This window comes from Epinephelus lanceolatus, chromosome 12 (genome assembly GCF_041903045.1).
Source record: "Epinephelus lanceolatus isolate andai-2023 chromosome 12, ASM4190304v1, whole genome shotgun sequence".
NCBI lineage: Eukaryota > Metazoa > Chordata > Actinopteri > Perciformes > Serranidae > Epinephelus > Epinephelus lanceolatus.
The window spans coordinates 32,956,756-32,972,832 of NC_135745.1; the positions used below are offsets into that span (position 1 = coordinate 32,956,756).

General features: G+C 43.0%; 1 protein-coding gene across 4 annotated transcripts in view; it reads left to right on the top strand.

Moving 5' to 3' along the window:
• The window catches only part of pax3a (paired box 3a), a 40,648-nt gene extending 26,048 nt beyond the window's left edge, over window positions 1-14,600 (top strand). For all 4 annotated transcript variants that reach the window (XM_033650779.2, XM_078173283.1, XM_033650778.2 and 1 more), the window contains 5 exons: window positions 3,126-3,325; window positions 3,885-4,050; window positions 6,043-6,263; window positions 10,947-11,210; window positions 13,336-14,600. In XM_033650779.2, coding sequence (XP_033506670.1) covers window positions 3,126-3,325; window positions 3,885-4,050; window positions 6,043-6,263; window positions 10,947-11,210; window positions 13,336-13,353 — 869 coding nt within the window. In that variant the 3' untranslated portion in view covers window positions 13,354-14,600. The remainder of the gene's footprint in view (window positions 1-3,125; window positions 3,326-3,884; window positions 4,051-6,042; window positions 6,264-10,946; window positions 11,211-13,335) is intronic.
• Window positions 14,601-16,077: the final 1,477 nt, after the last annotated feature.

Consider the following 16,077-nt stretch of genomic DNA (forward strand, 5'->3'; position numbering starts at 1 on the left):
CGTAAACAAGAGCAGTCTTTATTCTCGCAGTTGGAATCCTCACTTGGTTTTTTTGGCCTGTTTGAGGCACTGCTGCGGCAGGTGATGCTAATGGAACTGGACGTTCCCGAAGTTCACATCTGTGACCCTCTGGAGTTTATCTTCCCCGCCTGTCTGTCTCCTCTCTTGATCAATAAATGGTTCTGTTTACTGTCAGTGGACGCTCTGTAGCACTGTCCTCTTTTCCTGCTGGTCTTTGAGTGTGTGTACTATGTGTGTGTGCGCTTGTTTTTTTATTTAACAGTCTCTGATCAGGGGAAAGGAACCTGTTGAATTCACTTGTTGAATACTCCACTAAACTGTGCTAATACCCTCCAAACTATGTTAAACTGATCCACCATCCACTCTGCTATCTAAATTAGCTTGTTATTAGTTGATTAACTTACATCTTACTTTGTTTTGAAATGTCTGTTTTATGGATAGCTCCGCAGCAGCCCCAATTTCCGCTTGAGGGATAATAATCTATCTTTCTATTAAGATTCTTGTCAGGGCCGCAGCCAAACTGTGAGCGGCTATGGAGTATTTTCAGCTCCCCAGTGCTTTAGCTGCAGCGTAAAATTTGATTTGGGTGTTTAAGTAAGGAGGTCGAGGCCTCCCTTTGTGTGTTTTAGTATCCTCTTCTGCCGTTTGTCGCGGGGAATGTGTGGGAACAGCCCTCTGTGAGTCGGCTTCTGCATCAGCGTGCCTCAAAATCGATCCCCTACCCTTGTTTGAAGATGTCAAAGACGTGGCTGCAGCGACGGGTGAGCACACAGAAAGAGAGAAGTGAAGTGAATGGATGAGATGGAAGGGACAGGTCCGCTTTTATGAATGACCAGCACCCCCATTCTCCTTCGCTTGGCACCCCACACCCCTTCCCCAGCATCTTCTTCAGGTGCCTCCAGCCTCCCATCTCCTCTCCATGTCAACCTCTTCAACTCCCCCATCCCTCCCCCAATTTAGCTCTGTGCCCCTCAGGCCGTGGAGGGAGGGGATGAAGGGGTGCTCCCCTGCTGTGCCCCTCCACAGCCCCCAGTGGCCCTTCTCTGGACCCCTTTGTGCCCCCTCCACTTCTCCCTCCCACCCTTCATTCCCCCACTCAGCCCCTGGCCTTACAGCCCCCCCCGCACTCCCCTGCTGGGCAGGTGACAGACCCCTGAATGCGGGCCCGGGCGTCCCTGATGGCTCCTACAGATGGAGCGTGGTAATCGGTCCAACAGAGGCCTGCCACAGGCTTTTCCCTGCTAAGATACAAAGGCTTGGCCTCATCACTTCCAAAAAAAAAAAAAAAAAAAGACAGCGAGTGTGAGAGGAAGAGAGCAAAAGAGAAAGTGCGAGCCAGAGGATGACAAAAGCAACAATGTCATTTGCCATTAAGGGAGAGTCTGTGACGGAGTGTTTTCTCTGTAGTTACTAATAATAAAAACAGGGAGGGGAAAAGAGAGGGAAAGATAGAAATAAAGGGAGCATAGGAGGAGAGATCCACCCCCACCCCGCAGTTATCATGAGTTACAGTGCCAATGGGGAGCTTTCTCCTCTGAGGAGTTTTATGAGCTCCCCTTCCCTCCCTCAGGAATCTTTTCGTTTCTGCGCCGTCATTGGTTCTCCGTCTTTTTCTTTCTTTCTCTGTTCCTCCATCATTAAAATGGTAATGGCATCGCATGTTACTTTGCTTGCTGTTTCTCGCAGTCCTCTCCTCTAGCATTGTTTACCTGCTGATTAATGGAACTTCCACTTACTAATCCAAACAATATTGATGTGTAAAAATGTGCTTATAGGAAAAAGTATCAGGTTTTTCATGCTGTGTGGCCTTCTCGTTATGCCTGTTGTACTATAAAATTTGCTCCAACTGGTCTCAGGCCACATCCTTACCTAAACAAACCACATCCCAAAGTCACAGTGCACGTTCCAGGAGTATCTAAGCATCCAGCCAATCCTCTGTGAGACTTTCTGCCAGCGTGGCGCCCTTGGTTCAAATGTAATAAAGAGCTCTTCTCAGCATCAGAATCCTGTGTGCTGGCGGCCCTGCAGCACAGCAGCATTCCCAGGGAGCAAATCCGTGTGTAATGCCTGGTCAGACACACACTGGCAACCCGGCACAAACATTTCCTGCTCGGCTCCAGAGGCTCCAGAGGCAAGGGGAGATCCCTGCTGCCCCTCTCCATGTCTGACTTGGCACTTTTTAATTAAAGCTTTAAATCTGGAGGGCAGAGGGAGAATGAGCAGTCTGGGGGAAACAGACAGTCCTCTGCTGAAGCCTTTCTGTTGCCTACACCTGTCTCTCTGCTTTTGAGTCTCTTACTTCTCCTCTCTCAGCTTAGGTGTTGGCTGCATAGTAAAGTAAGAGTCGAAAAGGTGCAGTGAACCCTCCTCATGAGGTTTAAGAGGTCCCTCTGGGGTGGATTTGGGAGTGGATTCCAACTCTTTCTGTCTTGTGTCCATCTGTGTTTGACACATTGTCATAGACTGCGTTCATTGAGTGAAAGCCCATAGTCGGGACGCAGCAGATGCATGTTTGCATGAGTGTGTGTATGACTGAGAAAGAGATGGGGGATTGCAGACATGTAATGGCGGACAATAGCAGGCTGTCACGCTAGTTTGTGGAGCCTAATCATTATTTAATAGATGGGTAACCTCCCCCCCAAACGGCAGCAATAGTCTTCTGTCTCTGGTCTCAAGCCTTCATTGATTCCCTTCTTCTGCTGAATTAGATCCCAATGGTTGTCTCCCAGTTACCCGGTCGCTCTCTCCTGCCCTCAACTGAACAAACAGATTAAGAAGCACCTGCAAAAGGCTGCCTGCTCTTTACTATGGGACCCTATCGGCATAGCGCACAGCATGGCTAAGACTCGGGGAGACACAGTGTCCCAGGGAATAGATGCCCCAGAGGGATCTAGCCCTCTTTAATCCATGTTCAAGCAGCCTCTGGCTTTTGATCCCCTCAGAAACCACTGAGTAGTTTAAGGCAGCAGGAGGACACAATCTAAAATTTGCTCTGTACTCAGCACAATCTATTGTCTCAAATCTGTTTCAGCTTTGCCCTTAAGGTTTATTCCGTATCGGTCTGCCTCCCCTGAATGCTGAAGTCTGTTTGTTTTCAATTGCAGCCAGCCACTCAGATGAGGGCTCCGACGTGGACTCGGAGCCAGGCCTGCCTCTGAAGAGGAAGCAGCGCCGCAGTCGGACCACCTTCACGGCCGAGCAGCTGGAGGAGCTGGAGAGAGCCTTCGAACGCACGCACTACCCCGACATCTACACGCGTGAGGAGCTGGCTCAGCGGGCCAAACTGACAGAGGCTCGAGTTCAGGTTAGGCACGCGCTCAGACACAGTCTGTCCCAGACACGCCGTCTGACCGTCTTGTGGCCATTAAACCGCCTAGGGATGTTGCCACACATTCCTTACTGCCATTAGACATGTGTCCCCCCTTCCTCTGACACCCTCGACCCGTTGCCTGACCCCCTCTGCACATGTACAGACACAAACAAACACAGACACACTGCTCCCACTGTGTTTGAGGGCAGCTTTCTATTCTTGTCAGACTCTACCACAAAAAGGGGCTATGTAAAGACCCCAAAATAGATGTCTGATTCAGATAGTGTGCTAATATAGGCTTTAACAGCTGTTACACTCTGAACCCATTGACTTGCAGTAGCACACAAAGATGTGGTTTCACTGCACGCTCCAGATGTTAAGATCTCTATCAGTTCAGCTCCCTGTAATGGATCAGAGCGGCCTCGCATATACACACATATATACATTCACAAGCATGAAGCCCTCTCACATGTACATACTGGACAAGACAGCTTGTTTTGTTGGGTTCACAGAGAAGATAAAGAAACTTGTCTTGTCTCTGTTCTTCTCTCAGGTGTGGTTCAGCAACAGAAGAGCCCGGTGGAGGAAGCAAGCAGGAGCCAATCAACTGATGGCGTTTAACCACCTCATCCCCGGTGGTTTCCCTCCGTCAGCTATGTCCGGCCTGCAGCCCTATCAGCTGTCCGACAGCCCCTACACTCCCACCTCGATAGCTCAAGGTGGGTTCAGCTGAACACGTTTGAACATACTTTAAATTTAAACTTTAAAATGTTTTTGCATAATTAGAGGGTGTGCCTACAACCCTGACTTCTAACCAGGGGCATATCAACATATTACTCATTAACAGACAAGGGAAGATTAAAAGATTTTCAAACTTTGAGAGGAAAATATGCTTTAGAAAAGCAAGATTTTTATACAACTACGGCACTATTATATATATATCAGATCTGGATGACCCGGTGCTGAAAGTAGTTTTAGGATCATACATGTCTGCATTAAACAAATTCTATCCAGACTATATCAGGGTTTCATGTCAAAGAAATCCCATTCCTATTTAATTATTTTAGGTAAAGCTGACTTTCAACTTGGACACTTTAACGAATACTTATCTGGTGTTTTGTTATCTGCTGGTAAGAAAGCTATCACGAGACGATGGCTGCTTTCTGACCCCCCCGCAATAGAAGAATGGATAGATATTATTTATGAAATATACATAGTAGAAAAAACTTACCTTCTCACTTCACCTACAAATGAATAGATTTACAAAGTTATGGTCAAACTGGATCCCGTATGCACGACAGTCACTGCCACATTTTTTGGTATGGATGCCTGGTCTCCTAACCAACTTAAAAATAATGTACTGGAATGTCTCCCAGTTTGATAATGTATACCTTTGTCACACATCCCCTTTTTCACAATGTGAAATAGTTAAAGGGTACACACTGTTTAAAAAAGGATAATGAGGAAAGAAGGTCTTAGGTATCTTCGTATCTGCAAGTATATATTTATACTGTATTCTCTTTTTGATAGTTGGTTATTTGCTTGCAATGACCCCATTAATAAAATTAAAATAAAATTAAAAAATAATGGGAAAAAATAAATAAAATAAAGTAAAATAACATAAAAAAAATTAAATAAGATAAAATAAATAATTAAATAAATAAAAAAATAAAGAATTTGGAATTATCTTAAGACAGCAGCAGATGTGTTCTTGATAAAACCAAAATGCGATTTTAAAAAGCAACTCCATCTGCGTTCTTTTCCTTGTTTTACAAATGGAGATTCCCACTCAGCAGTTAGCAAAATGCAGTGCAGTACTGTAGGTTACGGCTCTGATGCCCTCCCCTCCCTCAGCCCCTGCACATGCCTTTCACTGACAGTGTAAGCATGGAGAAGATTTCGAAGATTTGATATTGGAGGTGGAAGACGGTGCTATTTTATCACTATCATTAAACATTTATTTACCACGTTAGGACACGTTTAGATTCAGTATAATATAATACTGCGTTTGCGCTGTATAAACACATTTATAGATCCATGGTCAGTGTACTAACTACAGTAGATCCTTACTCCCAGTTTGGAGAAGCAAACAGAAGTACCGCGCACAGAAGCTAAGCAGTGTACTGCTGTGGATGCCACGCTCAAACAAATGGACCCATCAGAGGCAGCAATAGACCAGCAACTCCTCGTATTCTGTGAGGTAAAATTGTTGTTTCTGTCAAAGGAGTCTCATGGCTGTTTAAGTGTATGCTATATTTAGATTATTTCAACCTCTTCACCTTGCCGTCAGACAGCCCTTTGCGATGGAGAACTGAAGCCATTTTATCGCCCTCTTCAAAGCCACCAGACACCATTGACAGAAGCAGTAATTTTACCTCACAGCACACGGAAGTTGCTACCTGCCGCCGACTGGTTTTATTAAGTTTGTTTGTGTTATTGTGTGACTTTTGTAACCGACTAATGTGGCCTCTATAGCAGTAAGAACGTCATCATGCAAAATCTCAGGTCACATGAGAAAAAGATTAGAAAGGCTTGGGAAAGTAGAATTTTCATGCTAAAATATACATACTTCAACCAAAATCGAATTTTCGGATTTGAAAACTTAAGGAACACTACTGCAAGGCCACACAATGATATTAAAACCAAAATAATAATAATAATAATAATGCTAATATAGCCACTCTTTAACTGTTATCTTTTGTTCTCTGCAGCGTCCGAGCAGCCCAGCACAGTCCACCGACCGCAGCCTCTGCCCCCCACCTCCGTGCACCAGAGTGGGCTCGCCTCGTCAGCCGGCTCCCAGGATGGAAGCTCTGCGTACTGCCTGTCCTCTGGACGTCACAGCTTCTCAGGATACTCTGACAGCTTTGTGGCGCCGACAGGACACACCAACACTGTCAACCCCACCATCGGCAACAGCCTCTCGCCACAGGTTTGTCTCCACATCCATTTTTTTCAATAGAATATAGAAATATAATGTCTACTTCATATACAAACACGCACACCTATCCACACACATATGTTATCATACCAGGAAACAGAACACTAATAGTTCCTCATGACATTTATGAGACACACCATATGGAAGGATAATGATACACACAAACACACACCACACGTGCGTGACCCAGGAGGTGTCATTGCAGTGACATTGATGAAAACCTTGTTAAGCTGAGAAACACGGTAGCTTTTCATTTTTGTTTATTCTGATGGGTTGTTTGATGAATTTGAAATGTGGCAAACGTCAGTCTTTGGGGAGGGAAAAGGGACGAGACATGAGGACGGATGTATGGATGTTGGACGATGACACAAATCAAAACTGAAAAGACAATTATGGTCGATTACACAGTCATCAGTGTCCATCAGTGGCTCCCTACCAGCCTAGAAGATGGACTAACAGGCGGAAAACGAGCTTTTAACCGCCACAAAGGGTGGCCGGCCCACATGCAATGCATGCTGGGTACTAATTCCCATGAGAGAGAATCTCACACTCCTGTCAGGCACAGATAAAAAACGGCCTCAGGCAGGTTTGTTTCAACGGGAATGCCTGAGGATGTATATATATTGAAATAAAGAGAAGATCTTTGTTGTGGCTGCCAGGGTGCACGGTCAGGAAGTGGTAGGTGGCACCATTGTGGCTGAGTATAATTGACTGCTTTGATATATGAGCAATAGTTATGGGTAGAATTTGTTGTTTTCTCCTCAAGAACTAGCCACATTTACTTTATTTTATTTTCACTGGACAGATAAAAGTAAAGTGAGGTAGGAGAGAGTGAAGATAACATGAGGAGAACTGTGAACGTCAGTGGCTGGTGGTTTTAATCTTAGCCATCTGAGCTACCTTGTAATTTGTTGAAACATAACTGGCATGCTGCGAGTAGCTGCCGTCCTGTAACTGAGAGTGCATGTCTGCGGTGTGAGTTCACACACCCACAGGGTCACGAGTGCCTTTAACTCCAATAAAGAGGCCAAAGGTGCCATGGCCTCATGGATGGTTTCAGCATTAACCTTAGCGGGGCAGGCCGGTACAGAACGGGCAGCTCATCTTGCGTAGGGACGGCGGCGTGCCTGGAATGTTTTCTCAGTCTGGAATAGCAATCACAGAATGTTCCAGTGTCTTAATTGATTGGAATGAAGTAATCTATCCCCTCGTAACAAAGTGTGTAATTTATGCAAATGACTCACTTTGTTGGCTAATTTGTTTTAATTCATGTATTCATTGCAGCTGTTTGAATGTATATTGCAATGCAGTTTTCTCTATTTCAGATTAGGATAGAATTAATTTCTTGATTTTAACTTAATAAGAGGGAGGAAATGAGGACTGATTAAATTCTGTGACATTGATAGTTAATACATGAAGACCTCTCCCCACTTAGAAAAGTTTACCGCTTCAGTTTTCTCGCACAGCCTCACAGCTCGGTCCGTTGTGTGTGAAATCCTCTTTGGAATTATCTGAACTCTGAATCTGTCTCTAAAAACTACTCTACTCTACTACTGTGTCCATCAGGAGATCCAGAGGTTCAGTTAACTCCAGATATGGTCACATTAGAGCACCACAGAGTTTTGATATGGATAAGGTTGACTTTAGATAGGTGATATTGTTGTCTGAGCAGTTAGCTCTGTATTTGGAGCTTCAGTCGGGGCCGGTGGTTTCCCCTGTGGTGCGGGGTCTCTGGCGTCTCACCGTTGATCTGGTGCATACCAAAGGAACCCTTTCTCACCAAGCAAGCGAGCGGCCGGGATTTGCACCCCCCTGAGACCTAATCCCCGGAACAACCTCAAAACAGACACCATCGGGAACTGCTGCCGTTTCAGTTGCAGACAGAGTGTGCGTGAGCGCATGAGCGCGTACATAGACACAGAACCTCTGACACAGGCGTGCACTCGCAGACACATACCACACAAACGACTGTTTATATGCGCAGGAACATGTGTGATGTTGTGAGAAAATATGGCCAAACACCACTGGATAAGCAGGAGAAAATCTTTTTAATTAAGTTTATTTAAGTTTGTATATTTATTAGCAGTAATTAAATATTATATTTTTTCTGACACTTTAAGGAAAGGATACTTTAAAGGAATACTTCACTCACAAAATGATTGTTTGTTTTATCAGTTACTCACCAAATGTTACATTAAATTCATGAAAAAATCTTTATTTTTCTCACATGCCTCCACAATGAATGAAGAATCCAAAAACTAAGAAAATTCTTGTGTTTAACATCAGCAAAACTATATCAAAACATCCATTTACAAACTCTCACACGACTTGTGCTGTATAATCTAAGTCCCATTCATCCAGTCATATGCTCAGTACTTCCCAAACACATGCATTTTCATTAAAACATCACTATTTAAGACACTTCTGCATAAAAAGTCTCATACACAGATGAGTAGGGGGACTAAACTCTGCTCAGTGAAATGCACAAGCAGAGTAATCACACGCTTGTCCAGCTGTGCTACACTGTGAGACTATTTATGTGGTTTCAAATAGTAGGGGAGACCGGGGTTATATCTAAACAGTTACATACTTCAACATAGGCTGTTTGACATTTTCACATAAGTTCCTGGTCATATTATGATGGTGATTAATCTGTTCCAATCTCACTGTTTAATGTAATGTTATATTCATAATGAATTGTTGTGAAACATTGGCTTTAATAAAGGCTAGAGTTTAAATTGATGGTTTAAACATAAGGGGCGTTGATGAGCACTATTGTAGAGGTGGTATTAATTTCAATTTGTTAAATCTTTATTTAATTTTTTTCTAAAACCTTATTGATAACTGCAGGGACAACAACCCCATACATTGTGACAACCATCCCCGTGATGGGGTGTTTTGATGGTTAATTACGTCTTGTTACAATAAGTTGTAAAAATGAAAGGGATACCCATTTCAAGCCGAGACCCTAAGCTTTCATTTAATGTAAGAATGACTGTTGAAAGATGTTTTAATGATGAGCAATTCACACAAGAGTAAAAAGTGTGACAACCAACCCTGGTCTCCCCTATTGGTTTAGCGAAAATGCATGTGTATGGAAATACTCATTAAACGACTCAATAAACGAGACTTGGATTACACTGTGTGAGTCATGTGAGAGTTTGTAAACAGATGTTTTGATATAGTTTTGCTGTTGTTAAATGTAGCCCCCTTTTACTTCAGTTCATGAAAAATTTTCTCAGTTTTTGGATTATTCGTTCACGGCAAAGGCATTCAAGATAAACAAAGGTTTGTGGGGCAAGTAATTGATAGACAAATGATATTTTTGTGGGTGAAGTATTCCTTCAACTGTTTTAAAGCAGCCTGAAGATTTATGGGTGACTGAACTGAATTTGTATTTTTGGGAAACCATGCACCTTGAATTTATAAATACAGAAATATGATGGAGTGTGTGTGCAGCAGACATTTGTACTTGACAGAATATCACACATCCTCAGCAGAAGGAAAAGTAATGGTTTGGTGGAAGGCCGCATTGATGCGTTTGTCAGATGTGTGAGGACAGATCACTCTGACAGCTCAACTGTAAATTACATACATTAAACACACCTGAGGTTGTCTCACTATATGGGTGTGTGTGTGCCAGCTGGCTGTCACGTGGGAAAGCCCTTGATTTTACATCACTCAGAGTTACTTACTCTCCGCCTTATTTTCTTTCCAGTTATTTTGGTTTTATTCTTGATTTTACATCCATTTTCTCCAACATGGATTGTAACTCTTTAACTCGAAACTCTTGTTCTCACTTCAACTTCGCTTTTTAGAAACTTTCATGGCTTCGCTTCTCACGCAAACCTCCGTGCAGCTGTTCACGATGTATCACCGATACCCCTACACCTCTGACATCAGAGCAAAAAATGCTCATATTACACATGACCGTGCACACACACACACACACACCTACTGTTAAATACACAATTCCACACATAGGAGAGGTAGCTCTACCACACATACACAAACACACCCTACCCCTCATTCCCACGTACCCTTTGGCCTCCTCACCCCGGCCTCACAAGGACACGGTGATTTTAGGGCATCAAGAGAAAGCGAGAGGGAGTGAGACAGACGATAAGAAAAAACACAAAACATCAGTGGACACATAAGAAACGGGTTTTAATTCTGCTTAAAACACATCACATTCGCACAAATTTATCATTTGAATATGTTTCTTATATTCTGATCAGCCATCGTCTTACACTTCTTTTCATCAATTCCATTTGTAACACTGTGAAAAACCCACAAGTGTCATGATAAAGAAAAATACAAGTGAAAAAATATCGCTCTACATCCATAAATTTGACAGGATAACAGAAACCACTAGTGAAGTAAAGCATTGAACTTTTTAGCCACTGTCAGCTCCTCAATCAGTCAAGCAGAGTAAAGGGAAACCACATGTGTGAGGGAAGCCGGTGATAATGTATTTCAATGAACAAGGAGAGGGCCGACACTTTGGGCCACCTGAGTGGAGTGAAAAAGTTGATTGAATTATGTAACCAAAAACAAAAATGGAGTGAATAAATTGACTATGTATTTTTAATTTTGAAATTTGAATGGTAAAGTGTGACTAATCTGTGGTTTTTCTATTCTAATCGCCAAGTTTTCCTCCATGTCTCCCTTCAGGTAATGGGCCTATTGAACCCAGGTGGAGTGCCACATCAGTCCCAGAGTGACTTCGCCCTCTCCCCACTGACCGGAGGCCTGGAGCCAAACGGAGGCATGGCCGCCAGCTGCCATGGTTCCCAGCGTTTGGAGGCTCTACCAGGCCTGACCAGTATGCCCACGCTGCCTAGCACTCAGTCTTACTGCCCACCTTCCTACACCTCCCCAGCCTATGCCATGGACCACCATCCAACCTACCAGTATGGACAGTACAGTCAGAGCAAGGTAAGCTTGAAATACACTTTAAAGGGACAGTTCACCCCAAATCAAAAACACAGATTTTTCCTCTTACCTGTAGTGCTGTTAATCAGTCTAGATTGGTTTGGTGTGAGTTGCCGAGTGTTGGAGATGTTTGCCTTCTATCAAATATAATGGAACTAGATGTCGCTCAGCTTGTGGTGCCAAAAAAGTACATTTGAAAAACCCAACAGCAATGTCTCCTGCCAGAAATTACTAGATAATCCACAGACCTTGCTGTGAGCAGTTTTCATGTAGGAACAATTTTCTCTCTGCCGAACCACAGCCTCCAACTGTGTCACTGCACAGAAGGAAGTGTACATGTACTCATGGACCAATCCTCCGGAAACAGCACTGGGCTTGGAAGCCAATTTTACACAGTGGCCAAATGTGGAATTACAACATCCGAGTCTGTCACGTGATGCCATGGCCAAAAAGACTTCTTCCCATAGACTTAAATTGGGAAAGAGACTATTGTAAATCAGTGGCTACATTTTTTGAGTGCCACAACCTCCGCTAAATTACTTGTTTCACTATCTGGAGAAAGCAGCATGATTAAATAGTTTTTATCCCCATTCAAGCTTAGCTGCCATAAGTCTCTGTTGCGCTTGCTCTATGGTCCCCGCACTGCGGAACGTCTAAGTGTTTTAATATGAACGGAGCCCCTCTTCCAACGCTGTATCCAGTGTTCTTTATGCATCCATATCATGGACAAGAGGCTCGTTCTCATGACAGAGCGAGGCGTAAACATTAATGGCGTCCTCCTCGGCTGAGCTGTAACATTAGCTGATTTCTGGTGAAGACACATTGCTGTTGAGTTTTTTAGATGTATTTTTTGGCACTTGAGCACCACAGGCCAAGTGCCATCTACTTCCATTATACTGGAGAGAAGGCAGACATTTTTACAGCTGATTTCTCCAACACTCGGCAACTCACATCCTCAAAATCTAGACTGACAAATAGCACCACAGGTAAGAGGAAAAATATGTAGTTTTGATCCTGGGGTGAACTGTCCCTTTAAATATTTACTTAACTGATGTTTTCATAGTGATTTAGGGGGTTTGATCTCTATATTTAAATGCTAAATGATCTATAATTTATCAGAGGTCATGTCCTTCTATAACCTCTGCTCTGCCTATGCGATTTAGTTTATATTTTCTACCTCACAACCCACGTTAATTACGCAGACCCCTCTGATGAGCGAGCTTCTCAAATCACTCTGCCCTGCGCTGAAATTACATGTATGTCAGAGAGCGCTAGTGGCCAGGTTACCTCAGTTTACATTACCATCACCCGACTATCCACGTGGCCCAATGCAGAGGCATGTCCGGGTCTTATCCCAACACGCACATTTTTCCCTTGCTGTCCTTTCATGACCCCCGTATGATGAGCTTGCCCATCAAACCCTCAGTATAGCGCACCTAGCCATGTAATGACCCCTGTGTAACAAAGATAGCCGCCCAAATGAAAGGAGCCACTTCCCCAAAGCGTGTTTGACAGGATGGAGGGGAGAGTGCCTTGTGTTGCTGGGGCTGATCTGAGGTACACTACCACATGTTGACTGGCCCATCAGTGGCAACATCTTGATGTCATTAATTTAGCCAGTCCTGGGAGAGACCCACATGTAGCTTTTGGGGGTTTGGGGAAATGTGTTGTGTGTATATCTGTGGGCGCAGGCATGTATGTGTGTGTGTGTGTGTGTGTGTGTGTAAAAGGAGGCTCTTTAACAGGGGGCGATTATGGCCCTTGGCAGGCCAGGATTAGAACCATGTGTCCCACTGGAGGTCAGATTTAGAGTTGTTATTGATCAGTGGAGCAGAGCCACAGATCCAGGGTAAGGCTCAGTCCCAGGCTAGTTTTACCGACCACATTAGGTTCAAAGAATGTCTGAGAAGATTCCCAAAGCTCTTCACCTGTTTTCAGAGTTTTATTATCTAACCTAGGACCCCAGTTTCCATTCTCACCTGCTCTCATGCTCTTAAACACATCATCCTAACACCTCACCTTTCATTTAACTTCACGTCTACTTTTTGCTTCATGGATTCAAGCTGTTGAAGTTGAATAAAATGCAAAGAATCCCTTTAACCATACTGTCTTTCCCTGTTTTCATCAGGTGCCTTTCATTATATGAAGCCCCCGACATGGCCTGAACGAACAGGAGGCTTCCCGGGCAAGTCTGACATTCATCGCCAGAGAACAAACCCCCCTTTCCACATGCTGCCTTTGCCAAACCTCCCCAGCTCCAAGGACAGCGAGAGCCAGAGAGCGGTTGGGTGGGTGAAAGGGGTTGAGGTGTTTTCCTTCAGCAAGGAAAACCAATTGAGATGGAGGTGTAGCGATGGCGATGGAGGGGGTTGGCTGGAATAATTAGGACCAAAGGCGCAGCCTCTCCTGTTACCTGGCAGTCGCTTTGCTTGTGCGTCACGTCACGCTCCGAGGACCAAGCGCGGCTCGTTGTCCACGCTTAAAGAGGAAAAGAAGAGGGCGGGTGGGGAGAGGGGGAGTAAATACATTCAAGATTCTGTATTTGATTTTTGTAATAAGTGGCAGAGGGGTGGACTCGGGAAGCCCTCTGTGCTTCTGAGGTCCAACTTGATAGGGGAGGGTGTATGGTTGATGGTTATCAGAAGGCCAGATGGTGATAACGTGTTGCACTCAGCCGCAATGTTCTTCTAAAGATCTCTTCATCACAGTGTCTTAGGAAAATAATATTTACTGTACATTGATGCAACTCGCGTGAAAGACTTTGGAGATGGAAACATGACTACACCGGGAAAACCAGCAGGAAGGCAAGAACGGAGGTGGAGGTGGAGTTATAGGGAAACCACTGCAACCCAAAGAAAGTGCAATACATTCATACCTCATGTGATGTAAATTACCACGGATCAAATGTCCCTGATTATACCCTCAAAAAAAAAAAAAAATAAAAAAAAATAAAAAATAACCTCTCTCTTTTTAATGTCATCAATTTTGGGTTGTGTGCATTGATCAATCAGGGGAAATCATCGAGCGATGAAAGATAGCAAAACGTAGTCGTGATGTCATAAAGCCAAAAAAATTCTCTGCCAGTGAATACATTCAGTTTGACAGTTAATTTTTTATTTTTTTTCAAGTTTGCATGTTGAATTAGTTTTCACCAGGAACTTGCAAACGTTGGTTCCATTTGTTATTTATTTAGTGTTGTTCCAGTGTTACGTCTCCTCTGTACGTTTTGTATTAAGTGCTCTTAAGTGCTTAAGTGAGTCTTACACAATGTTCATTATACATGTTTTTTTCTTTTGTGTAATTTCCATTTACATTGGCGTAAAATGATTTTTGTTCTAAGAAGTTTTGTGTACAATACAGCACTATTTACTATTTATAATAAACTATATAAAAATGTGGAAAGGTGTGACTTTGAGTGTCATTTACGGCAGTGGTTCCCAACTGGTGGGTCGTGGTCCAAAAGTGGGTTGCGGGTCTATTCTGAATGGACCACAAGTGACTCGCGAATGTGTCAAGTTAGTAAAAAACATGCTGTATTTTTAAGTACAGTGAATTCGTGGTGCATAGTTTTTATTTTGAAGTGCCATTTCCTGCTGTAGAGTGAATGATTCATGGACAGCTACTTGACAGAGACAACAAACTAGCTTGACGACATGACCAAACGCACGTATGATGCTACATATATTTAACTGTGTGGACCTTGAACTAATGACTAAGGGGGAATCTGGACCCCATGGCTGGACCATGTGGGAACCACTGATTCATGGGATACCAAAGCTGTAGGTTCCATTGGGAAGACTGAGGTCATGTCCTAATTTAAAGCTGTAGATGGTAAATTTATAAAATTAATTTATTTGTCGTATTAGCTAAAAATGTGACTGTATCCACATGGCAGTACGTGTGACAGATAATCAGTGAAGAAATCTTATTCCTCTGCCCTTCCTTGCGCTTCTAATCACATTACCGCACCTGAATGAAAACAACCAATCAGTGCAGAGGAGTCTCTAACGCTGCTGATCAAATCAAAACAAGATTCTGTTACTGCATTGCCTCTTTATCACCTCAAATGTTTTCAAAAACATATTTTAGTGTACTGTTTAGCTGTAAAATGAGAAGGTTTGTGACCAGGCTGCCATGTTTACTAGGATATAGTTTACTGGAGTACCAAGCACAGCCCACCAGCCAGACTAATCTTCTCGTTCTATAGCTAAACAGCACACAAAATACATTTCTGAAAACATTTGAGGTGAGATAAATGCAGTATAGCAGAATCTTTGTTCATATTTGATCAGTGTTGTCTAGTTTGACCGTTTGACTGCAGTTTTACGAACAGTGTTTAACATGATTGTCCGCTGTGTTAGAGATTCCTCGGTTCTGATTGGTTGTTTTTGTTTAGGCACGGCAGGTTCTAGCAAATGCCATCAGAAGCAGTAGAAAAAAGGAGACACATGATTTTTCTTTACAGATTATCTGTCTCATTTAGCGCTGTGTGAATGTAGCGACAGTTTTAGCAAATATGACAAAAAGTTATTTTTATAAAAGCTACTAACTGTAGCTTTATTCTTTGTTTGTTTGTTTGAGTTTACATTCTATAATTAAAACCTAAAACCTTGTGGGTATTTTATAAGGTGATTCCAGTATTTTAAACTCAACATGTTCACGTTAAATTGATTTTAGGCCAATAGACAAATGAATAAATAAATAATGTCTTGAAGGCCTCTGCATTTATTCTCCAGAATTTTACTTTTGGCGGTGTGGGGACGACTTTTAAACTTTCAAATTAAATTTAATTAAAGTGTAACATTTTAGTTAGTTTTTTTTTTATTTCTGTGATTAACTGTCAGTTAAACTAATGTTTCTTTCTGTGTTT